The 26,699-nt window shown below is 45.6% G+C and overlaps 2 protein-coding genes across 12 annotated transcripts in view; one reads left to right on the plus strand and one right to left on the minus strand.

Annotated features, from left to right (window-relative positions):
• Nucleotides 1–26,699, plus strand: part of LOC149367588 (uncharacterized) — a 1,242,925-nt gene that overhangs the window by 581,420 nt on the left and 634,806 nt on the right. The gene's annotated exons all lie outside the window — the stretch shown is intronic.
• Nucleotides 1–26,699, minus strand: part of LOC149367592 (CD151 antigen-like) — a 231,785-nt gene that overhangs the window by 15,525 nt on the left and 189,561 nt on the right. For all 3 annotated transcript variants that reach the window (XM_089556231.1, XM_089556225.1, XM_089556217.1), the window contains 2 exons: nucleotides 11,962–12,136; nucleotides 1,793–1,960 (listed from right to left, as the gene is read on the minus strand). In XM_089556231.1, the coding sequence (XP_089412357.1) occupies nucleotides 1,793–1,960; nucleotides 11,962–12,136 (343 nt within the window). The remainder of the gene's footprint in view (nucleotides 1–1,792; nucleotides 1,961–11,961; nucleotides 12,137–26,699) is intronic.

The following is a 26,699-nucleotide window of genomic DNA, read 5'->3' on the forward strand; positions in this document are numbered from 1 at the left end:
TTCGCTGCTAATATCTATTCAAGCTTTGATAATTTGAGCAAAAGTACGTTTTTATGCACCAGGTTACATAAACCATGACAAATTTTGTTTTTGTTGGCGCTGGTACTCGGTTAAGCTCACAGCGGTAATTTCTTGATAAACTGGCGCACCACGCATGCGACAAGAAAGTCCTGTTTGTGGGTGGTACTTTATGGCCGAAGGATTAAGAGTGCATGGGAATTGGAACTGCATGCTAGCCGCACAGCTAACACTTGATATTGAACAAAAAGTTTTTTTTTTTTTGCAGTGGAGCACCAAGACGGTAGCGATATAAGCACGAGCGCGTTCTAAGCGTCAGCACAATTCACGTGAATGTAGCTAAATGTCATTAAAACGCATCAATGTACTCCCTTTGATAACGTGAATACTTCCTGCAACACAGCCACGCTGCGGAAGTATGCTCGGCAATGTTTTTTTAGCGCCCGAAGCGCGGCTATATGCAGGCGCGCCCGCGGAGCTGCCGCAGCCGCGCAGTCCCCAAAGAAACGCCCGCACCGCGGCACGCCAGTCGGTGCAAAATGGCCGCGCCCAGGAGAGGCTCAAAATTCTGGTCTAGCGGTGGAAGTGGGCCCTGCTGTTGTCTGCGCCCGCTTCCTTCGCCAGCGGGACCCGGCCATCTTCAGCGGGACCGATAAGCGTGATGTAGGTGATTGGTTCGCATATCATGAACGGGTGAGTCTCTACAACGAACGGGACGACGCTGCCAAACTCGATAACGTCATCTTTCATCTTACCGGCGTTGCCAACTTGTGCTATCGGAACCACAAGGAGGACATGTAGGTTTGCCGTACTTGGTCTGCCTTCAAAGCGAATTTCTGAGAAGTTTTTCGTCGTCCGGAAGTCACGAAGCTCCACGCCGAACGACATTTGCGCAAAAGGTCGCATCATGTAGGCGAAAGCTTTACAAGCTAAATCGAAGATGTCATCGACTTATAAACGTCTAAATCTCCACATGTAAGAAAAAGACAAGAAAAAACACATCTTATTTATTTGTTTTCTTTTCAATACTTTCATGGCCCGGAGGCATTACAGTAAGGAGGGACATACAAAATAAAAATGCATTTTTCTTGAAATTTTTGACATCGGTGATGACAGTGATGAAGGCAGGGAGGTGGTTGCAGTCATGTCAGTTCGGGGAATATGTGAATTGAAGCAAAGGGTGGTTGGTACTGCAGTGCGGGATTCTTACCTTAAAACAATGATCAGTGCGTAAGGATGTATGAGATGGAGGAAGCCGTAAATGATCTTTGAGAATAGGGCTAGCATATTAAATCCGGTGGAACAGACATAAGTGAAAATGTTTAGGGCACAGAGAAAGAGCTGTGTACCTATGACCTTATGCAATGGCGTTGACATCGTCGAAACATTCCACAGGCACTGCTGCCAATCACCGAGACCCCGAGCACCTTCCTAAACGACATGCGAGACTATGCCATTGAAGGAGGCCGCCGCACGATCGCCTGAGGCAGCATCAGGCGAGATCTTTGACCACAGAAGAGGGGCGAAAGGAAGAACGCATTCGGCAGCAGAAACATGGGTCAGCACACATGCATTACCACGGCATTACTGGAGCAAAGATTACACCACTCCTTTTTCCCACGAGCTGCCGTCACAAGTGGCCGACCTTTTCGTACGCAGGAAATGAATCAATCACATCTTGGTGAAAAAAATACAACTTGCTCAAAAAAATTGCAATGGAGCCAGGTAATAAAACTTCAAGTCCTCGCCAAAGTTCACTGGTCAAAGTGCTTACCTGGAATTCGTCCATGAGACCGGCCCTGAGTCCAGCGACGAGCGCGCGGTAGCGGAAGAGCCAGGCGAGCCCGGCCAAGGCGTCACCCAGAAGGAGGGCGAGCAACAGAGCCCAGTACGCGTGCAGCAGTCGCTGGTTCATGCGCAGAGCGCCCAGGCAGCCCAATGCCTGCAACGCATCCATTTATTAAAGAAGTGTGGCTGGGAAAGAGGTTGCGGGCAGCGCGTAATATTTTGACTCAAGAGAAATTTTTCCGCGCATGTCTCAGCTAAAGGTAGCCAAGATTTCAGAAAGGCAAAGTGGCCTAGTCCAATGCTTGCACCAAGTTGTCTTTACGGGTATTTACCGGCCTTAACTCGGAAAGTACAAAAGCTTCCACGTGACAGCAGAACTGCATCAGCGTCCCGAGATTAAAAAATTCCCGATTGGTACAAAATCACTCATACGCTCACCAACACCGATCAAGAATATTCCACACCTGGAATTAGCGATCATGAAGTGGTAACGGCCAGAGTCGTATGCAAACGAGTAGAAGTGCTGAAGCAATGTCACAGAAAAGTTTATATGTATGAAAAAGGTAACTATGACGCCATAATTAGGGAACTTGAATCATTTTTTTATGGTTTTCATAGATAGTTCCATTTCCTGTGATGTAGACGAACTGTAGACAACATTCAATAATAAGCTGTTGTCTCTCGTTGATCAGTTTATTCCCGGAAGGCTGATGTCACCTAATAAACGAGCGGATAAACCGTGGATCAATAAAATAATGCGCGCATCAATTAGAAAGAAAGCTCAGGTTTATAAAAGGTATTGTAAAACAAAAAACCCATCTGTGTACGCGCGACTCAGAATCCTGACTGCAAACCTTAAGAGCGAATTAAAGGCAGCAAAGAGCTTGTACCTATGCTCATTGGCAGACGAACTAAAAACGAACCCAAAAGAAGTGTGGCGCTCTATCAAATGCAACAAAAAGGATGTTGTAGGTATTCCGGCCATCAGGGATGGCGACAATCTGTTGAAAGACGACATAGCCCGAGCAGAGTGTTTCAATGCATATTTTCACTCCGTCTTCTCAGCTTGGTGCTCAGACGCAATTACGCAACAGCAGGAACAGCTTAATGCAATGCCAGATATGGTGATAACCGATCAAGGTGTCAAATCATTGCTACAAAACCTAAATGCGCATTCCGCACCAGGTCCTGACGGCATTCCTAACTATATTCTAAAACACTGTGCAGAACATATCAGTCCCTTTTTGGTTACTTTATTCAACAAGTCACTACAGACCGCGAAACTACCTATAGACTGGAAAATAGCCAATGTTACACCAGTTCACAAAAAGGGTGATCGTAGCCAGGTTTCCAATTACCGCCCCATACCTTTGACATCTGTTTGTTGCAAAACCCTGGAGCACATAATCTTTTCTGGACTTGTAAAACACCTTCAAGACAACAGTTTTTTCACATCAGCGCAGCATGGCTTTCGATCAGGGCTGCCATGTGCAACGCAGCTAACTGAGTTCATTCATGACATTGCATCCGGGATGACCGAATGTTTTCAGATAGATGCTATTTTTCTAGATTTTAAGAAGGCCTTTGACGTTGTGCCGCACCACCTTCTTTTAAAAAAAATGTCATGCCTTGGTCTCCCTGACTATCTGTTCGGTTGGCTACAAGATTATTTACAGGCACGCCAGCAGCAGGTGGTAATCAATGATGCATCATCCTCGCCTGTGGATGTTTTATCTGGAGTGCCACAGGGTTCGGTGCTCGGACCATTACTGTTCCTCATATTCATCAATGACATACCTGTCGGCCTCAGATCCACTGTCAGACTGTATGCTGACGATTGCGTTTTGTATTCCCCTGTCACGTGCCTTGATGATCTTTGACAGGCTGACCTTGACAGAGTTTGCGAGTGATGCTTGAAGTGGGGCATGGAATTGAATGTATCTAAGTGTTTCCATGTGCAATTTACAAACAAAAAAAAAAGAAAATTCTTGGATCGTACCTTTTAAACCACGACACTATCCAAACTACTGATAAGGTACTTATACTCACAGCATCCCTCGACTGGACAGCCCATGTTGACATGATAACTGCCAAAGCTTCTCGTCTTTTGTATTTTTTCCAACGAAATTTCAAAAGCTCTCCCCAGGTACTAAAAGAAACATTATATTTAACAACTGTCAGGCCAGTATTAGAATATGCATGTGTAGCATGGGACCCTTTCACGGGTACACTCATTGACAAGTTAGAAAGGGTACAGAAACGCGCTGCAAGGTTTGTGACTGGAAATTTTAATTTTCATATAAAGAGCTCCGAACTTCGCGACAGTATTGGTTGGAAGACTTTAGCAACCCGAAGAAAAATCTTCAGGCTGAAGTTCTTGCACACTATTTACAATGATTGTACCGGTATTAATAAAAACACTTATCTAAATCAGCCATATTACATTTCGGAGAAACTCGATAACACGAAAAAGATTAATAGTTATCAATGCCGCATTAATGTATTTACGTATTCGTTTTTCCCTAACACAATCCTGGGCTGGAATAAGCTTCCGAATGATGTGGTTTGTGTACCTGATTTCGAAAGTGCTGTTGAAGCGATAGTCTGATGTATTTTTTTTTCCAGGTCTCGTGTGTTTACCAGCACTGTGCCATCACTCATACTAGTTGTAAACTCATTTAGTCTTCTTTTAATATGTTGTGTTATCCTTGCTGACATGTTTTCCAATATCTTCTTTGCATGTGTTTATTCCCCTAAAATAATGCCTCATGGGCGCTGTAGGTACTTTCAATAAATAAATAAAATAAATAAATTGTCTTTAGATCTTGTGCTGTTTCCTACCAACAGCGACGCCACGTTAGGCGGCGCGGAAATGATCAGTTGCGGAGGCCGCTGGCCGATAGAGCACTAAGCTATCGCTAGATTATGTAAAGATCACGCAGCTATTGACGGCACTGCACTTGCTTGACAGAAAGCAACAGAGCTAAAAGCCAGGCAAATATAGACACCGCATCAAGAGCGGCAACGAGTCCTGTAGAAAGTGCCTGTCATCGTAACTGCCCCTGAGTTGGAGCACCAGCCGACTGATGGTATGGCTTCCGGCACAAAAAGAGGCTCAGCGCTGCGCTCCAGCATCCGCGATTTCCACAGGCTATGAAGTCCAACGAATGCAAACATGGCATGTGGTTCCTAATCCGGTTGAGTAGCCGTAAAGTTACGAACACTGTAGGAATTCGACACAGTCTGTCTTTCTTGAGCAGCCTCTGCAGCAAATCCCCGAACAAAATCGCTGAACACGAACGCGGCTCACGTTAGACTGCAACCCACTCTCGCGCTGTGCATTGCGCACAGTCTTCTTCGTTCACTAATATTGCCCGTGCTTTAGCATTACAATCGCTTTAACCAAGCTAAAACCTGACACCTTTTCTTAGGAGTGCCGTCTTCGACTGGGCTTCGCGTTCGCATAGGCCGGAAGATTTGCGCTAGCACCTGTCATGTGGTAGCTTCCGTTTAAGTGCGGTAAATAAATTTGTGTTAATGCACACCGTCATCACCAGCCTGGCTATGCGCACTGCAGGCAAGAGGCCTCCTCCACCATATCTCCGCGATCAGCTCTGCCCTGAGCCAGCTGAGGCCATCTTACCGCCTCAAACATCTCAATCTCATCTGCCCAGCTAACTCTCTGCCGCAACCCCTGCTACGCTTCCCTTCTCTTGGGTACTTTGCTTTCCCATTGCATGCCATGCCCATTTAGTGTTCTTGATTTCGACTCGGCTGTCATTAAACAGCGCTTCTTCCATCACCCAGTCTGCCCTCCTCCTCTCTCTTAGCGTTACGCCTATCATTTACTTTCCTTAACTCGATGCTCTCTCTATAAGTTTAACACTTTTCGTCGGCCTCTACGTTTCCGCCCCATAGGCGAGTACCAGTAAGGCACAGCTTTAATAAACTTTGCTTTCGGGGAAAATAGGTAAACTACCATTCATGATCTTAGATAAACTGCCATACGCACTTTACTCAAGTCTGATTTTTCTAGATATTCACTAGCCTAATACAGACCTGCGGTCAGTACCTGCCCCAAGCAGAAATATTTCCTTACCGCTTCCAGCGCCTCGCTGTCAATAATGGACTACTGGTGTTGCCTTCTGAGGGTGGTGAACGTTATTTTGGTTTTCCGCATCATGCATTGTATTTCATCCATTGAGGCCGCCGCGGTGGCTCAGTGGTTATGGTGCTCGGCTGCTGACCCGAAAGACGCGGGTTCGATCCCGGCTGCGGCGATCGCATTTCGATGGAGGCGAAATTCTAGAGGCCTGTGGGCTCTGCGATGTCAGTGCACGTTAAAGAACCCCAGGTGCTCTAAATTTCCGGAGCCCTTCACTACGGCGTCTCTCATAGCCTCAGTCGCTTTGGAACGTTAAACCTCATAAACCAAACAAATCATCCATTGAGATACTAAGCAAAGAAATGCCATCAGCTAATAGCAGTTCCTTAGGTATTTATTATTTATTTATTTATTTTATTTATCTATGAATACTGCGATCTTGTACACAAGATAATAGCAGGTGGGAAATAATGTATTACGATACAAAAATACAGACACATACTAACAAACATCATATCATCATCATCATAAGCCTGACTACGTCCACTTCAGGGCAAAGGCTTCTACCATGTCTCTCCAACTAACGCTGTCTTTCGCCAGTTGCGGCCACAGTATCCCGGCAAACTTCTTGATCTCATCCACCCACCTAACTTTCTGCGGCCCCCTGCTACGCTTGCCTTCTCTTGGAATCCACTCCGTTACCGTTCTTTAGCCTCCACCTTTCTCCCCATAGGTTAGTAGTGGTAAGATACAGCTATTTACTTTTCTCTTGAGCGATATTGGTAAACTCCCATTCATGATCTGAGAGAGCCTGCCATATGCGCTCCACTACATTCTTAACCTTCTAGTTATTTCCCTGTCATGATCCGGATCAGCGCTCACTACCTACCCCAAACAGACGTACTCCCTTGCTATTTCCAGCCCCTCGCTACCAATTGCGAACTGCTCTTCTCTTGCTAGACTGCTGAACATTACTTTCGTTGTCTGCATGCTAATTTTTAGACCCACCGCTCTTCTCTGCCTCTCTAACTCATTTATCATGCTTCGCTCTTCATGTCGTCACGGACTTAGCAAGGCAATGTCATCAGCAAATCGCAGATTACTAAGGTATTCTTCTTTAACTATTATTCCCAACTGTTCCCAATCCAGACCTCGGAACACCAGCAACCAGGCAGTAAAAAGCATAGGCGAGATCGTGTCTCCCTGCCGGAAACCTTTCCTTAATGGAATTTTATTGCTGACTTTACGGAGGACTATGGTAGCTGTGCAATCGTTATACGAGGGGTGTTCAATAAAGATTTCCCCTGACCCACTTCCTCTGGACGGAGAGCAACGAAATTTTGCAGATTTATTAATCCTTCTCTACACAGGTGCCACCCGCGGACACACACTTCTCCCGTCTTTTTATGCAAGTGTAAACGCCTCACTTGTAGAAGTCAACCGGTTGCTCCAAAAGCCATGCTGTGACTTCAGAAATCAGTCTCATCATCTGGGAAATGCTTGCACTTCAAATATGACTTCATTGTTGGAAAGTGGTGGAAGTTCGATGGTGCGAGGTAGAGTGAATAAGGGGGATGCGGTAGAATTTCAAAGTCGCAGCAGCGTGCTTCCATCTGGGCAACATGCGAGTTGTGAACTGGAGCATTGTCTTGCAGAAGGCGGACACCTTTGGTGAGCATGACATGTTTACTGCTTTTTATGGCCTCCCGCAATTTCCGCAGCAGTGAAGCTTAGTATGCCCCAGTAATTGTGGCACATTTGCTAGGAAATCCATCAAGACTACTTCGTGCTGGTCCCAAAAAACTGTGAGCATGACCTTGCCCACCGAGGGCTGGGCGCGTGCCTTCTTTGGAGGCGGTGAGTCCAAGAGCTTCCGTTGTATCGACTGGACTTTAGCCTCCGGATCTTAGTGATGGACCCAGCTTTCATCCTGTGCAATCAGTGTGTTGAAAAAGTGCTCCTGGTTTCCATGGCACATGATCAAAAGAGCCTGGGAGCATTCGACTAGTTCCTGCTTTTGGAAATGTGTGAGCAGCCGGGGAACCGAGCGAGCGGATACCTTACGCATGTGAAGATGGTCCTAAATTATTTTTTCCATGGACGCCACACTAATCTTGACATTTTGGGCTAGGTCTCGAACAGTTACGCGGCGATTTTCCAAAATAGCGGCCTCCACTTGCTGGATGATGTGTTCATCGATAGCGGAATGGGTCGCCTTGCAATCGGAGCCGTTTCCGCCGAAGTCCGACCATATTTAAATGGACGATGCCAGTTCTTCACTACATTTATGATGGGGAATCCTCCCCATAAACCTATGTTATCTCATCGAACGTCTTTCTTGGAGTGCGGCCTTTCAAGTACAGGAACTTGATGACTGTTCTGTATTCCACTGCATCCATTATCACACCTCACACCACATCAGCACCTCTATAAGAAAGACCGTTATTAGTTCAGAGTTGCACATTGGCACGTGACCTATAGTGACGTAGGTCATTGCACATGCGCAGTTTCAGCATCCTGAAATAAATAGAAGTGAGTCAGGGGAAATCTTTATTGAACACCCCTCGTAAATATCTTCCAATATTTTCACATAACACGCTTCTACAGCCTGATTACGCAATGCCTGCATGATAGTTGAGGTTTCCACTGAGTCCAATGCTTTCTCGTAACCAATCAAGCGCATTTTTCTATCAGCTGACTGATAGAGGTGTTCTCCATAAACTCTTATTCCCAACTGTTCCGAATCCTGGACTCTGAATAACTCCTCTAACCAAGCGGTGTTTGGAATTGCCGAGATCATGTCAACCTGCCTGACACACTTCGTTATAATAATTCGATTGGTGTGATTATGGAGAACTACGGCGGCTTTGTAGCCGTTGTGGGCTCATATACACCTTGATTCCGTAATGCCTGCATAACTGCTGAGGTTTCGACTCATTTGTTTATGGAGGTTTAACGTCCCAAAGCGACTCACGTTATGGGGGGCGCCGTAGTCAAAGGCTCCGACAAGTGCTACCCCCTGGAGTCCTTTAACGTGCACTGACATCGCACAGTACATGCACGGACCTCTAGAATTTCGCCGCCATCGAAATTCTACCGCCGCGGCCGTGATCGTACTCGCCTCTTTGGTGCCAGCAGCCGAGCTCCATAACCACTGAACTTTTGTGAAGAAGTTAGCGCAGAAAACGGACAAGGGACGGAAGAAATACACATAAGACATTCGCGAGCGCGTATGTGTCCTTTCTTCTGTCCCGTGTGCGTTTTTTGCGCTAACTTCTTCACAAAACGCACTACCAACTAGCCCGGCAGCTTGCTCTCCGGAACCACTGACCACCGCGCAGGCATTGGCTTCGACTCAATCAAATGCTTTCTCATGATCTATGAAGGCTATATTGGGGTTGGTTGTATTCTGCGAATTTCTCTATCCGTTGACTGACAGTGTGAATGTGGTCTTCATGGTACGTTGGCGCAAACATTCCAGCCAGCTGTTCTGCAAGGCAAGCCTGGAACATCTGAATGTGCACTTGATTCCTGAACGAAATATTTAAAAGCTAGCTAATTACATCTTAACGATCATTGACATTAAAAAGCGACAAAATACTGCAGTCTATACCACGCGACTCTCAACAGCAATCAGTTTCATTGGGGCTAGGACGTTTTAAAAGCACTTCGTGAGAAGTGGAGCTAGTCGGTACGTATTCACGGTAAGACAAGCGCAAAAAGACGGCGACGAATTAAAAGAAACCACCACTCGACACAAGCGCTCTGTCGCAATGGAAAGTTCATCCGGAGTAAACAGCAATATCTGAGCTAATGTGCATATATTGCTACACAGAAACAAAAACACAATGAAACAAGCAATGATAGCCGCCGCACGAGCGGCCATTAATCGAGGTGAATGGCAAGTACAAGAAATGCCTGGGACACCGTCCTTCGCGCTGTGCAGCAACGAACCAGAGTTGCGAGGCTTACGTGCATGGCAACAGATAAAGAATTTTCTCTAAGTCACCGGAACACAGGATCAAAATTCTTTGATTGAAAGAACATTACATCGCGTCGTGCGTCTTGTTTGTTGTTGATGTTCCAGGGTTTTCATTGGTTTTTGTATTGTCACCCACAAGGACTAGAGAACCCTAGTGCGACTAAAGTGGGTTCCGTTCACGGCGTGACCCGTTATACGGAGCCCACCTCGAATTATCGTGTAGATAAAGCCCGTCCGAAGTAACCGATCGAAGCTGCCGGAAGATAAAGAGACCATACGAAGAAAAGATGGGGCGGAGATTCGAGAAAAAAAGGAAAGCACTAGAAAAAGAGAATGATGGGTGGCCGACAGAGAGATCGAAAGAGGAAACAAAATACCCTAGTCAGTCGAAAAAGAAGGAGAGAGAAACAAGAATGCAAGAAGGGCAGTGACGGCAGAACGAAGACAAGAATGCGAAGAAAATGAAAGAACGCGGCCGCGGTGAGGCAATTAGAAAGATCTGCGCCGCGCCAGATGCCACAGCATTGAAGGACTCTGGTGCGCCAGGACCGTAGCTACACGTAGCGTCGAGCAAGCAAAACACGCAGACGCTAGAGGAGGAATGTCCAGACGAAAGACATCCGTTCCTTCCGCTGCATATCCCGACCAGAGAGGAGTTGTTGGCGGCAGGGTGTATGTTCCTTCCGAACGGGCCGGGCTGAGTCAACCCACACCCTGCAAACTACGTCCAACCCGAAGGTCGCCCCTCCCGACCCCGTAACGCATACATGAGCCGGTCAGCCGGTTGTCAGCCCAGCAGGCATAATCGACCCGACAAAATCGAGCCGAGTAGGTCTGCCCAATGTGAGAACGACCTCGATGCGCACGACGCCACCCGCCGTTCACTTGCGGCGCCCCTCGGCCACCTGTGTGTGAAAAGCATTTAATACATGGAGCAGACAGGCGGCCGATCGGCGCCGTAGCCAGAACAGGCAGCGAGTGGAAGGCGCTAGCAGGGAGTAAGAGCGTAGCTGCTCAGACACCGGCTCATGCAGTTCTGATCCAAGTAGTAGTGGCATTTGATATGGAAGGTAAAAGAATGTTTGCTGCCCCGGCATCTGCTATCGCGGCTGGAAGCACCTGAGCTGGGGCAGCTGAAATAAAGGATAGCAGGCAGTATGTACAAGTGAAAAGAAAGAGGTGAGGGGATAGTAGAAAGGAGAGAGGGAGGGGTACACTGACAGTAAATGAATCTATTTACATATGTACATGGTAAATATAAATATATACAGGTCGCACGCGCATGAAGGTCTGGAAGGTCACAGTACAAGCAGGAAAATTCAGACTACGCGATTAGAAGAAAAGAAACGAACGCCACACCAACCCTCCACGTAAGTTTCTTTGCCTCGTCCTACTCGCACAGCGGATTTTTAGAATTCGCTAAGGCTATGCCCATTGCTTGCAAGGTGCCGTTCCTGCACCCGCGACTTCCCACTGTAGCACCCCACTCTAGGCCCGTTGTGATTTGTGACCCATTGTGACTCACGTGGCGGCCATCCCCTTTCTCTGAATAGTGGTCTCTTGACCCTTCCTAGAAAACCCTGAAGGAGGTAAGCGGTGAAACGTCGGAGTAACTTTTTTAAAAGTGTTAACTCTCCTTGACATAAACCGACTTACATACAAGTACGTCCTGCTCAACAAGGCCAGTTAATAAGCTTGCGGAGCTACAGTGGCCTCAGCTGGCAAAGCAGAAGGTTCATTGGAGAAACATGGAAGAGGCCCCTGTGCAGTGAGCGTAGTCGGGCTGATGAGGATGATTGATGACATGAAATGAATGGATCGAAATGTGCTTTTTTTGCGACTTGAATGCCCCGTATACTTAACGCCAAATGTCGCGGTTAGAAGACTTAAGAAGGAGGCAGACGTAAACTGCTCGTAACTGTAATAGATTCTGCATTCACCACATTCAGACATTGAGCAAAAGCGTCCTACGAAGATCGCATCCGACAGGCACTGCGCTCGAAGCAACCAGACTGCATGCCTGAACAGCCACCCACAATGCTGACTGATAGAGAAGGTCACTCCTTGCCTGCAATAGGCCCCCTTGCAGGAGCAAGGCTGGCACGGCGTACACGAAGGTGGGGTCGGCCAGCCGCAGGCCGGGCACCAGGGAAGCCCGGTAGTCGGAGAGGACCCAGGCGGCGGCCACCGAGAACGCAAGCGCGCTCAGGAGCAGCGCCACGTTGCACGTGTAGATCCATAGCCTGCGCAGCGACGAGGAGCCACTGCAGTCACATTGCACTGGTAACGGTGGGCCGCGAAATCGTTCCGGATTGAGCCTCCGGTTTATACCCGGAATCGTTCCCAAGCACATTCCTTGGCGACACAGTGCATCAGCGCTCTGTAATCATGGCGTAGGTGAGCACAGGCGCAACCAAGGCGAAATGATCTGAAAAGCCAGCAGGTGATTTGCTTTTGGAAGTGAATAGGCTTAAGCTGAGCGTAATACATCGTAACTAACAAAAGATCGCGCATGAACAAAAACATGACGACTAGGACGAGACGGGACGGGACAAGCGTTAACTTTCAACCCACTGTTTACTGCGGAAAGGAGCTTATATACCCTTCTGAATTAGCGGAAGGGAATAAACACCACAAACAGCAAAGCCATGGGTTAAGCCAAGATTTCAGGCTCTTTCATTACATAACCTGCCGAAGCCCATATTTCCTTCCTCATGATTTCGACTGAGATGTCTTTAACCACCATTTGTTCCCTGACCCACTAGCCCGCTTCCTGTCTCTTAACGTTAAACCTATAATTTTCCTTTCCGTAGCTCGCTGCCTTGTCTTCAATTTCACTTGGACACTTTCATGGCGAAAGCCATGGATAGCCCATGAGTGGCGTCGACAGGATGTGTCCCGCTTTCACCACAACAGCCAATCCACAATCCTTAGCCATCCAACAAACTAATCTATATTCGTATCCATAATTGAACAAGCCAAACCATAATCCAATCCATAATCCAAAAAGGCACCAACTGTCAATAAAATTGCGGTCCAGGATGGAATCGAACCCGGCCCTGCGGCGTGCGAGACGGGGACGGTTTCACTGCGCCACGACGATTAGGCGCTCGCAGGCGACTAAAGGCGCGTCTGGTGAATGCAGAGTTGTCGTAGAGGCGTTCGTGAGGGATCATGAGAATATAAATTACAGATGTCGCAAGTACATCAGTAATTGTGAGCATATAGATTACATATGCTGCAATTTACCGAGCAGGAAACTATTTTTTCGGAAAATTTACTTCTTGCTTTGCATGTCGTTGCGCAATCGTGCGGCACCCTTTGAAAACCCTCTTCGCAATGCACGACGCTGGTCCAGCAGATAGCGCCATAATGCAAGCACAAATGATTTCGCATTGCCGCACGTAAGTTCTCTTAAGTGCCTCCTTGAAATTTTTTTATTAGCCTCCACGCTTCTGCCCCGTAGCTGAGTACAGGTATTTAAAGCTGTTGCATACTGTTTCCTTGAGGGAATAGGGAAACTGTCATCCATGTTCTGAAAGAACCGGACAAATGCACCCCATCACACTCCAGTCCTTCTGGTTATTTCACTCTCGTCAGTCGTCGCTTATTACCTTACACTTCCAGCGCCTCGCTTCCCTGAAGCCCAGTGTGAAGCAGAAACTACCGCAATAATTCCAAGGGTTTTTTTCCGAACCCTTACCATACCAGCCCCGACAGGGACTCGGCGCAGCGCGACTGCGAACACAGAAGCTTCGTTTAGCGATGCCTGAGTGTTCTCAGCCATCTCCGGAGTTTTTTATTCATGACGGTGCATATTACGATGAAACAGCCCTTATAAAAATGGTCTATAGACTTTCTATAGACTTTCTATAGACTCTATAGACATCCTATAGACTTTTACTTTTGTCTATAGACAGTCTATAGAAAATCTATAGACTAAAGTCTATAGCTGTCTCAATTTCCTTTTGTCCATAGACTGTCTATAGACTCTCTATAGACTAAAGTCTATAGCAGCCTCAATTTCCTTTAGTCTATAGACGGTCTATAGATTCTCTATAGACTTAAGTCTATAACTACCTCAATTTCCTTTTGTCTATAGACGGTCTATAGACTATCTATAGACTAAGGTCTATAGCTGTCTCAATTTCCTTTCGTCTATAGACGGTCTATAGACTCCCTATAGACTAAGGTCTATAGCTGTCTCAATTTCCTTTCGTCTATAGACGGTCTATAGACTCCCTATAGACTTAGGTCTATAACTACCTCAATTTCCTTTCGTCTATAGACAGTCTATAGACTCGCTATGGCCTAAGGTCTATAGCTGCCTCAATTTCCTTTTGTCTATAGACTCTCTATAGACTAAAGTCTATAATTGCTTCAATTTCCTTTTGTCTATAGACGGTCTATAGACTCGATATAGACTAAGGTCTATAGCTGTCACAATTTCCTTTTGTCTATAGACGGTCTATAGACTCTCTGTAGACCAAGGTCTATAGTTGCCTCAATTTCTTTTTGTCTATAGACGTTCTATAGACTAAAGTCTATAGCTGGCTCAATTTTCTTTCGTCTATAGATGGTCTATAGACTGTCTATTGACTAAGGTCTATAGCCTCAATTTGCTTTCGTCTGTAGACGGTCTCTAGACTCTCTATAGACTACGGTCTATAGCTGCTTCAATTTCCTTTCGTCTATAGTCGGTCTATAGACTCTCTATAGACTACAATCTACAAATACCTCAATTTCTTTTCGTCTATGCACTGTACACTATAGATAGTCTGCTGTCTATAGACCAGTCTATAACAATCCTAATTTTATCTAACAATGTTCGATACACTGACTTTCGACTAAGTATAGAACAATGTCAATTTATTTTTGCACTGCATGCTGCGGGGACCTGCATCTGGTGACCGCAACTATGTCGGGAGTTCTCCACCTCCTTCGCTATTACGGAAATTAAAAAAGTATTGCGTGAGGACATTACAACACCCACCTGTATATTTTCAGGAGCCTTGACAAGCTCCTTTTCGTTATATCGTGACGTATATTGTCAATACAATTAAATATTTAATGCTAACAAGTAAGCCGCGGAAAGGCAGCCGTTCTTGAAGTAAGGGCGCCGCAAACTGTACTACATCGAATGAATACGCTGTCCCTTAAAGGAATCGCTCGACACAGTTCCATTCCATCTTTCGATCGTTACTGTCCAACGCGCTGAAATCAGACACATTTCATCAACGCTTCTACATTTCTCTTTAAAACGTCCTGAAAATAAAGGGGGAAAGACGGGTGTGAGAATTCAAGGAAGCGCCCATCGCTTAGAAACACCTCAGAATAGTCTCAAAGAGCCTGGTCCTCTGTGCGATTAACATCTCCCATTTATACCTTTGCAGTTTGTATTCACGTGAATAAGTTCACCGACGCAACAATCAGAAAGGCAGTATTTTTTCGTTCCTACCCTTGCACCTGTTGCTTCGGAGCCGATGACACGCTGATGTCGAGCATATCAGTTTTCTAAACACGAACACACGCAAAAAAGACGTTATGCTATGCAACATTATAATTATTATTTGAGAATTGTACCACATACTATTCGGTGGGAGATGTGGCGCGTATACAGTCAAGCAGTTAGATTTCGGTTCTCTTTTCACGAAAACAATAAGGTTTTTAGAGGGTATGCGAAGAATTCCCACTTATAAACCAGTTACGTTCTGTGGCCTTGGATATCAGATCAAGCTCCACACGGAAAGAGTGCGAGCGATAAAGATACGACCGTGAAATGGGTTTCTGTTTCACGTTTTACCGTTTTACCACGAGACGGCGGAAAATCATTCGTGCTGCAAACAACCCTGTGCGTGGCTGCGTTGGTGGTGTCGGCGTTTTTTTCGCGGATTACGTTTTCTTCAAAATCCAGCTGCATCGTCCGGTTACGGTAAGTCTATACGTTTATATTTTATTCATTTGGTCTCCTAAACCACTCTAAGCAGAGCTGTGTGTGCAGAACAGATTATGTGCGCAGTGACAAACGTCCTATCTTCGTTTCTGAGGCGGAAGCCATCGGGTTCTCGACTAATGCCGCTTATCTCTGTGCCGCTGTCTTTACTAACGCGCGGAAAGGCAGTCTGTGCGATGCCCTTGATGATAAGCCGCTCTTCGCGAGCTGTCTACTAGAGTTTTCGTGTTTCAAGGTAGACGCGCGGCCAGAAATGTCGTTTAGCCTGTGAATGACGGCCGAAATGGAACTGTGCGGTAGTTAGCGCCGTGTGAGCTCAATTTACTTTGCCCCTCCGAAAACGTACTTACATACACTCTCGTTCTGTGGTGGATTACATTTATTTTCTAATCTTTGTGTTATCGCCTGTCTGGACCTTGGAGTGCTGTTCTTTTTGAGGTGTGCTTTTCCTTCCTACGTATGGACGCTCGCTCGGTGCGCGTCGTGGGCGCCGACGTTTCAGCAAAGGTGTCTTGTAACGCTACAGACTGGAGCGCGAGACGTTTGTCAAAGTTGTAGTTAAGCAGCGCTGAAGGAATTCTTTTAGTGTGATGGTATAAAATTCATTGCCCGCGCGATTGGCCGGCGTGCTCAAACACCGCGAAGAACCCACGAGCTCCATCCCGTCTCCCCGTCGTTGCACACGTACGGATTCCTCCATGTCTGTCATCAGAGCCGTTGGCCGCCCCCGCTCGCCTGCGGGCACTTCATTTTGAAAGCTGGGTAAAGGTCGGCTCGACAAGAGGTGGCTTACATTTCTTTCCGAGTGGTTCGTTCATGAATCCCGCTCACGCGTGCACAGATTTCTCTAATACCATTTGCGCGAGAGGCAAAGTATGTGTTTCTGATTTCAGACTGCTAACTTACGAAAGCGCCGATGTAATTCGCCGCTTATTTGCGCCTAAAATTAAATTAAGCTCTCGTGTTATTATAGCTGCACCCGTTGAAAGCGTTAATTGTTTCATTTAAATACTTCCTACTTTGAGCGCGTTCAATGCTTTCGTTGATTTTTCTAGCAGCGTTGGGTTAGGCTACCTCCATGCAAGAAACACACCTCTTTACGGCGCTGTTGGGGCTGCACTTGAAGGAAAAACTAATTGAATTTCAGACGGTATTTTATCGTGACAGTAATTTGTTGTCTTAAACTCGCGACTGCTTTTGAAAATGCGCAGCTGCAGCCTCTGTGTGCAGTATGGGTTTTCTGAATAATGAGCGCGGCATGGAAGCGCTGCAACCCGCTTGTTTCTAAGAGCACGCGCAGATGTATGAGTATGCTGTTCCATCTTTGTGCTTCAAGTTATAGGCGCAAATCTGTGGTGAACTGGTCGCTTCTGCCTGCTGGTTTTGTATAGCTTGTGCCCGTTTGAGTATCGGCTTACGTATACCCGGCCAAATCTTTAACTGGCTCTGGTGTTGCATCGATAAATGAACCTTGTAAAAAAGGTGCCTTTTGGCTACACTGCTGGCATATTCATGTTGTAATTTGACACGTGAGATGGCATTTCATAGTTTCTTTTTGTTAATATAACGTTTGAGTGGAGTACTTGCGTGTTTCGATCAAAGTGATCAGAAATATTCATCGTCTGCTGCTACGAACAGCCGAAACAAGCGGAATACGCACCAATGGTTCTGGTGGCGCATTTGCACTTACTCTAGGTAAACGACTTGTCCGCCATGAAAGGAGTGGTAGTTTACCCAGAGGATGAGGCCATATGGACCAGATTCATTGCTGCGTCTGCCGCTTGTTTCAGCTGTTGTAGTGGCAGACGAATATTTCTGATAACGTTGATCTAAACACGCAAGTGCTGCACTCAAACATTATATGGACAAAAAGAAACCACGAAATGACATTTCACTCGTCAAATTACAGCATGAATATGCCAGCAGTGTAGCTAAAAGGCACCTTTTTTACAAGGTGCATTTAGCGATGCAACACCAGAGCCAGTTAAAAATTTGGCCGGGTATACCAGGCTTCACGCAGGGTATTTTGAAGCGCTTCTTCTATAGCGGTTATAAGAATAAATGCTGCAATATTCTTCTTTTTGGATCCCTGTGTAAGGTGCGCTGAATCTGCATATTATGGAGGTGGCATTCTTAACACCTCCTTGCGAGTCAATGCAGATATGTGGCACAATTGTTCAATGTCTTCTGTTACAAATAATGTAAAAGGACCCTATCAAAAAATCTCATATATATGTGTCATATGTGTCTGGTTCATACGAGATTATGGAATATGTGTCATATGTGTGATGTGTGTCATATGTGTGATGTGTGTCATATGTGTGATATGTGTCTGGTTTACAATTATTGGGAAAGGTAAGGGAAGGGCTGGGGTGGAATTATAAGGCTATTAACAATAAAATAGCTTCCATTGAAGTTAGTGAACTAAAGAAAGTAAAAAAAAAATTTCGGACCCGAAAAAAAAAACTACGGATGGGTCTGGTTTCGAACCACTGACCTAGAATCTACAGCTCACTACACTAACCACTACACCACGGCTGACTTTTTTTTTTTATGTATTGCCTGACTTCGGCAAGAACCACAGTACACAAATACACTTACAGAGCGCAATGAGCAATAATTAACCACACTATCCGCCCGGGGGTGCGTAGCTTCATCATATTAAAACTCCTTAAGCGTCACCAAAGGCTCGACTCTTTCGAGCCACTCGGGAGCTTCAGGAGCAAGTTTCTGAACTTCAATATACTTATGCATGCACTCCTGAAAATAGATCCGTGCTGGCCGTGCATCAGGATCGCAATGATATCCTGCCATTCTGGAGCGCCAAATACAATGGAGGCCCATTAGCATAATGAGGTCGAATGGTGTCCCATCCTCACTCTCTACAGGCAAGTACCGAATACCATGAGCGTCGAGCGGAAATTTTTTTTAAAGTCCGTTGCAAAATGTCCCAAAAGTATACCCCCTCCCAACAGTGCAAAAAAACGTGGTCTATTGTTTCTGGTTGTTTACAAATTAAACAATGTGATCCCCAAGGTAGAAATAACTGCTTCCTTTCCAAGAATTCCTTTACTGGTAGTGTTCCGGTATGTAATTTAAAGAAAAAAGTTTTTGCACTTGGCGGCACCTGCATCGCCTTCACACGCTTAAGTACGTCGCGTCCCTGGCCTCCATTGTATAAGGCCCTGTACATAGGTTGTGGAAGAACTACATCGCACAAATCTTTATACAACTTCTTCCTGCTAACAGAAGATAAATATTCATACGAAAATCGAACAGACAGGAATCGAACACTCACGACAACCTCTCTAAAGTAACCAAAAATACGTCCCGAGAAACTTTCGGTTGTGACAACAAAGTCCGGCAGTGCATTTCCGAGCCTTAATTGGCACACAGTGCGCAAAAACGGATCGCTTACATCGCGCACAAAACAAAATCTGCTTACAATCTGCCGCAGAAATAAGTGTCCCAGACTCAGGCCGCCATCCTTCACCCGCCTAAACAAATTGGTCCGGCTACAGCGTTCCCAGTCCGCAGCCCACACAAAAACGGCAAAGATCCGGTGCAGTCTCTGTACGTGCATCCTTGCACAATGCAACACTTGCATCACGTACCACAGCCTAGACATAAAAAACAGATTGCACACTGTGGCCCTTGCGAAGATTGAAAGGTGTCGCCCTTTCCACCTTTTCACGTGTGGCTTGCGTCTGTGCTTTCCAGTACGAATCGCTATCGCGATAACCATCCAGTGGAACGCCTAAGTACTTTACTGGGGTCGTCACCCAGGACACGTTTGCAAAATTGCCGGGCTTCGTTGGCCATTCTCCGTGCCAAAGCCCCAGGGACTTTGACCAATTCACTTTACTACCGGTGATCTTGGTGAATTCTTGGAAGGTATAACCGAGGCCATGGCATGCGTACACCACGGCTGACACGGAAAACTGCTGCGTTATATTAGGATGACAAGACTTACGCTATGCTTCCCACTACTTTAGAATTCGACGGTTACGTGCGAGGTCAAATGTTTATTTGTAAGGTTTAAGGAGCTGAACTACAGCCGATTGCACTTCCACTGTTATTGCGAATCTTGATGAGCTCTGTGATAAGCACTGAAAGATCTGATATTTGTATGTATTTTAATTTTCACAGAGCCTGCACCATTCATCGTAGTACTCTCATTGCGCACCTATTGTTAACTACACTCGGAGCTCTTGCATGAAAATACCTGGCGTTATTAGCTCAACTAGGCCCAGAAGGCAATATTTGCCTTCTAGCTGAACGTTTGTCCAAACACATTGGAAACGCCTAACTTCATACTGTCTGGATAGGCGCTGTTTACAAGAGGGCACAAGCAGAGAATCAGGGAGAAAAATATTTGAAACAGGCCAAGAGTTTTTTTTATGCGTTGGTTGGGCACTTGTTAATCGCTTGTTCATCCCTTCTTTTCCCCGTGTTTCAAACAACAAGACCCACTCTATAAGAGGCACTCATCAGCGGCTATCGGTTTCGCACGAGATTGATGTAAGCTGATACGACGCATATCGGAGCTCTTGTGTACGCACGAGTGTCGCGTGTCAGTTGAGGTATGCCACATATGTAATAAGTGCATACAAGTTACATTTCCGTAGCGCGTGAACTACTATATATGCAGCACATGTGTTCATCTGTGACATTTGTGACGCGTATGAGTTCGTACGTGACACATATTAACTCGTATGAAGCATATGTGCTGATACGAGGTGCATTTGTCGACACATATGGCTCATATGATGCCCATATGAGTCCATACGAGGCACATATGTGGCACATATGAACTCGTATGAACTCGTATGAAGCCTATATGTGTTCATATGAGGCACATATACTGACACATATAACTCATATGGGCTGCATACGAGTTCATATGAGGCACATATACTGACACATATAACTCATATGGGCTGCATACGAGTTCATATGAGGCACATATACTGACACATATAACTCATATGGGCTGCATACGAGTTCATACGAGACACATATCTGACACATATAGCTCGTATGTAACACATATGGAATCATACGAGACACATATGAATTCATGAGATTTTTCGATAGGGGATTGCCATACAGAAATCAGTATCAGTACTGGATTCAGAGTAGAGTGCTCCAGGGATTACGGGTCTTTGTTACAGTGTTTTATGAAGACACTTATAATCTGTCGTGTATTTACTGAAATGATTGCGCCGGCGTGATAGCTCAGTGGCTATCATGTTCGTCTGGCGACCTGAAAGATGCAGGTTCGATTCCGGCCTATGCGGTCGCATTTTAATAGAGGCAAAATGCTAAAGGCCTGTGTACTCTACAGAGTTGGCCGAAATTATTCCGCAGCCTTTCACTTCAGCGTCTTGTAGCCTGTGTCGCCTTGGGTCTTTGAACCCCATAAAACCAAACCAAAAGATCAAGATTGCCTTTCTAGAATGGCATAGCCAGGATATGCCTTTCATTGTAAAGCACATGTGTAGAGATGGTATGGGAATTTTTTTTTCAGTTCCTCTGTTATTTTTTTCCTTTGTGCTGTACAGGTGAACATGCCCGGATGATTGACTGCAGACAACAGGCCGCAAGAATGCTTCTGAGGAAACTAGCGGGACTGTTACTTTCAACATTTATGTTATTGTGCATTCTTATGGTCCATGTATTGCATATTCCCGGCCTGGATAGCTTGGAAATAAAACTAAATTTGTAAGTATATTGATTGTCATTTGTGAACTCTGGTGACTTTTTTCAGTGGTTGTAGACTGTCTATAGGCAGTTTATAGATAACGGTCTACTAATAGTTTAGTAGACAGAGGTCTATAGACTGTCTATAGACAAAAGTCTACAGCACTGCCAGGCCACACACCTATGGAATGTCTATAGACAGTCTATAGACATATGTCTACTGGACCAGTAGACTTTTGTCTGTAGACTGTCTATAGACAGTAATCTACAGGAAGTCCATGGCCATAAGTCTATAGGTCGTCTATAGTCCGTCTACAGACAAGTGTCTATAGACGGTCTATAGACAACTCTATAGGAAATGTATGACCATAAGTCTATAGATCGTCTATAGACTGTCTATAGACATGTGTCTATAGACTTCCTATAGACATATAGACTTTCAGTAGACATTTGTCTATAGACTGTCTATAGACAAAAGTCTACTAAAAGTGTATGGCCATAAATCTATAGACTGTCTATAGACCAGTCTAAAGGATTTGTCTATAGACAGTCTATAGACTTCATAGACTAAAGTCTATAGACAGTCTATGGACTTTCTATAGAAATTTTTATAAGGGAGAGCGTTAAGAATATTTACAAACAAAAATCAGGCACCGACCAAAAAGCAGCGGTACTTCTCCGAGCACTTCACAACCAGACAATCATAAGGGGGCAGCAGATCTGTTCTCAGGTGAAGAGGGCTTAGATGGGCTGCTAGGTGCATGTTGACTGGCTGTTGGTTGGCTGAGTAGCGCTAACATACAGGGCGGAACAGAACAACACGCATGCATGCGCTGACTAGCAACCAAATGATTTATTGCTAAAGAGAAGGCAGCGATGGAAAGAAATAGGACAACTGCAAAAGATAAGGACCTAAACTTCTCAGGATAAGTCCACAGTCAGATACTACCAAAGGGTATCACACACGTGCGACCGCAGTTGTGTATGTTGAATGCCTTGCGGATGGACCGAGAGGTCTGGTCATATTATTTGGCGATGATAATCGGTCTTATTAAGAGGGGAAGGGACGACAAAAGACGGGACGAGAGAGAGAAAGGACGAACACGGGCGCTACTGACAACTGCTTTATTGAAGCGAGAACCAGGCATATAAATACGCTTCTGGCCTGCGCCAGCGCTACCTACCGAGGAACTTGGAATCTACATAGGCAATCATATAAGACGCGATAGAAAATTTATCTCATCATTATACAGAACAATAGACGTGTCACTAACGCAGTACTGTCCCCCTTTCCTGGTAAAGAAAGCTTCCAAGGTTTCACGGCTGTTTTTTTTAGCACTTCTGCCAAGGATTGAAATGCTAAGGAAACGCGGCTCAGAATTTCCTATTGCTTCGTATATGATTTCCTAAGTAATTCCAAGTTCCTCGGTAGGTAGCGCTGGCGCAGGACAAAAGCGTATTTATATGCCTCATTCTCGCTTCAGTAAAGCAGTTGTCAGTAGCGCCCGTGCTCGTCTTGCCTTTCTGTCGTCCCATCTTTTGCGCTAAAGTATGCCTGTCAAGTCTAAACACCAACTAGCCCAACATTTAACCCTTTTAAAGGAAGATAGGCGCTGAAATCGAGTAAACTTTGCTACAGGACGCGAACGTATTCAGCACGAATCTTGCAAAAAGAAACAAATACAAAAACTGATATACAATGCACGAACTACCTGTGCACGTGTCTAACCGCAATAAAATATCTTGGCAGATGAATGCAACCCTGGACACTTCCTTAATTACGCTACTAACCAAGAGAGGGACTCTTAAAGAAATCTCATTCATTTTGCGAAACCACAACAGATGGGCGTCTAAAGGAAGTGTCTGCAAATTATGAATGTAAAACGCTTCCATAATTTCCCCTGCCAAGTGGTCCTTATACCTAAAAAGAATGGCTGTGCTAGAAAAACCCGCGCTGCAACAACACGAAAGATGGTGCAGGGCAAGATCAATGGACGATTTTGACGAGTTATTATCGCTAAAATTGGAATGTTGCTGAAGCCTTGCATTAACGCATCGTCCGGTCTGTCTAACGTACGCCGCAAGAAAGTGGAAACCTATAAACAACTCCAACAATGCACGAAACGAACTTCGCCACCAGTCTACCCCGCGGGGTTATGCCATATCTCCTGTGTTGTTGGGTAGAAACGTCACTCTTTTTAATAGGCGCCCAAAGTACAACCTTTATGCCGTAAAAACCGTAGCGCAAAGAGACGAGGACACAGAAAGAACGTCAGTTGAAGTCTAGCGCGCTGTCCCGTCGGTTCCTTGTGTCGCTGTCCTTGTGCTTTCCACGCTAGTTGCCATGTCGCAGTCATTTACTTATCTAATATGGCACTAAAGATATGAATAGCTATGACTAATTGCGTAACAGCTGAAGATCCCTTTCTGAAACCATGTTTACATGGACTAAGCGCTGAATTTGCATTTAGAATCTGCGTTATATGATTTGCGACCACGTGCTCAATGAGCTTACAAGAAGAACAAGTTAAGGTGCAGGACGGTAGTTCCCCACCGAAAAACGGTCCCCGTTCTGGTGAATAGGCACAATTCTGGCTGTAAGCCAATCAGGTGGTAATGAAGCTAGCAACAGTGATTCACGGAAGATTTTGCTTAAGAAATTGGCTAGTAATTCTGCATAACGTCTTAAGAACGCATTTGGTGTAGCAACGGGACCAACAGAGCACTTTGCATCAAGTCTGAGAAGCATCTCCACGATGCCCTCATAAGATACCAAGATAACAGGCTCGAATGAGGAATTAGGAACAATGTTCATCGTCATCATCGTTAATGGAAAAGACAGAATGGAAATAGGAGTGTGCTGCCATTTCTTCTGGAGATGTTATGACCTCGTCATTCATCTGCTGAACAGGCTGACTGGAATCCCGGAGGTGGTTCCAAAATTTACTAGGATTTTTGTGCCTAAACTGCGGAAGGGTTTCAGTGAAATAACGCTGCCTGGCCACTGAATCATAGCGGACAAATCCACTATCAACGCGTTGGAGGAACTCGATTTGGGGGGACTTGGTTCTTTTTAGGCATTCAATCCTCCTCTTCAAGTGGATAATGTGCCCTCTAATCCACGTATTCGTTTTCTTCAAGCGTATCTTTTTATCTGGATTAAAGTTATTAATGCAATACTGACAGAGCTCCTTCTGGTTTGCCCATAATTCTGCAGGATGGCACGTTCTTGGCTGAGAACGTTTAGAATGCCAGTTCTAAGTGATCCAGTACAGACTCCTCTCTTGCATTTGATTAATCTTTAATGATTTTATATTTGATCGTTTTAGTTTTATGGCCTTTCGATAGAGCGAAAGATACAACTACTACCTCACGGTCAGATATGCCATCGTATACTACAGTAGAAGATTCAGAAATCGAACGGTTTAAAAACACCAGGTCGAGAATAGAGCTGGCAGACCCGCATACCCTAATTGGTTCCATGACGACTTGTCACAGATTATGAGCAAACATAATATCACAAAGGTTTGAGTCGTGCATTGATTCGAAATTTTCAGTACACCAATCGATGCTTGTAACATTGAATTCACCAGCAAGGATTATGTTCTTGTTGCCAAACGACGAAAGGTGATCCTGCAGCCTGCTCAGGTAATCAGCATCCGAATTTGGTGGCTTATACAATGAACGTCGTATAAAGGTGCGGTAGTTGTACGTGATCTCTAGAAATGGGCTTTCATGATTTTTGATTTGTTGTAGAAGTGTAGCCTTAATGTTGTGTTTTAGTAACACTGCGACGCCGCCTCCATGTGATGCCCTATCACGTCTGAAAACAAAGTACGGCGGAGGAAAGATACAGCCACTACTAATATCCGGGTAAAGCCAGGTCTCTGTTATGACGGCTACGTGCGGATTTTGAGTAATCAAGGCTATTTCGAGGGGTTCAGTTTTATTATCTGTGCTTTGCGCATTCGTCCTCAAAATAATAAAGTGGGGAAGATTTGGTTCTGTGGAGGTTGAGTGTCATTCTGAGGTCCTAGCGTCCAAAGAAGGATGTAATCCAGGATTCGACGGAAACCCGTCTGGTCGGGAAAATTCATGCCAGGAAATAACAAGCGCCGACCAATCGTTAGACATAAACAAAAAGAGACGTCACAGCTCCGCTACGGGAGCCTTGTTCACAATGAAAGGGAGAATGAAGTGAGGGTTCATTTTAAATGCTTCATGGTGTGACGTAAGCAGCGTGTAGATCGGGGTTAGATTTCCTTCTTTACGGTGTAGCGTCTGTGACGCGGTTTGGATATGAATGGATTCCATGTACAGACCTGTCGTCTTGTTCTTTTCTTTTCCAATTATCCTCGCGCTATCCCAGTCGATGGCATGACCCGTGGAAACAGCATGTTCAGCTAGAGCGTTTTTTGCCACGCGCCGCTTGTTGACAGCGTTGGTGTGCTGCTGCAATTTTTTATGAAAATCACCCGTTTCACCTATGTACGCTTGGTCACGCCAGCGCAACGGGTCCTGTAGACAATGCCAGAAAACTTGTCTTTTTCCAGCTTATCTTTCACTTTCACTACCGCGTGTCTAATCTAGCCCGTAGGAATGTGGGCGATGTCGACCTCACAGGGCCGGAATATGCGGGACAGGCTCTCGCTTATGCCGGGTATACAGAATATCGCCACCCTTTTTCTTCTTTCCTGTCGCCGGAGTTGTCCCGCTGCTGGATGCGCCAAGCGATTTTCAATGGTCCGAATAAACGAACTGGGATAGCCCGAGGACAAGAGGTCACGTGGTGTAGTCGCCAAGTCAACCGCTCGCTGCTTCGGGGCTGAGCAGACTTTTTCTGCCCGTCGTACAAGAGAAGCAACCACTGAAGTGCAGTTCCGGTACCGGCCTGTGTGCGTGTCCTTTCTGAAGACAGCGAAGCTAAGTCCAGATTTGTCGCGTTTCACCAGCGTGTCAAGGAATGGCAGGCGGCCGTCGACCTCTTCCTCTCTCGTGAACTGTATGGCTGGTTCTATGCTGTTCAGATGCAGAAGGAATGCGCACGCCGCCGATTCGTCATAACAAGTTTTCAGATTGGAAATGTCTCTTTTTATTTGATTCTGCGTTCATAAAATAAGATCGAACATGTTTTGAACATTGGGACTCGG

This window comes from Amblyomma mixtum, chromosome 1 (assembly GCF_055824585.1).
Source record: "Amblyomma mixtum isolate Tamu chromosome 1, ASM5582458v1, whole genome shotgun sequence".
NCBI classification, from domain to species: domain Eukaryota; kingdom Metazoa; phylum Arthropoda; class Arachnida; order Ixodida; family Ixodidae; genus Amblyomma; species Amblyomma mixtum.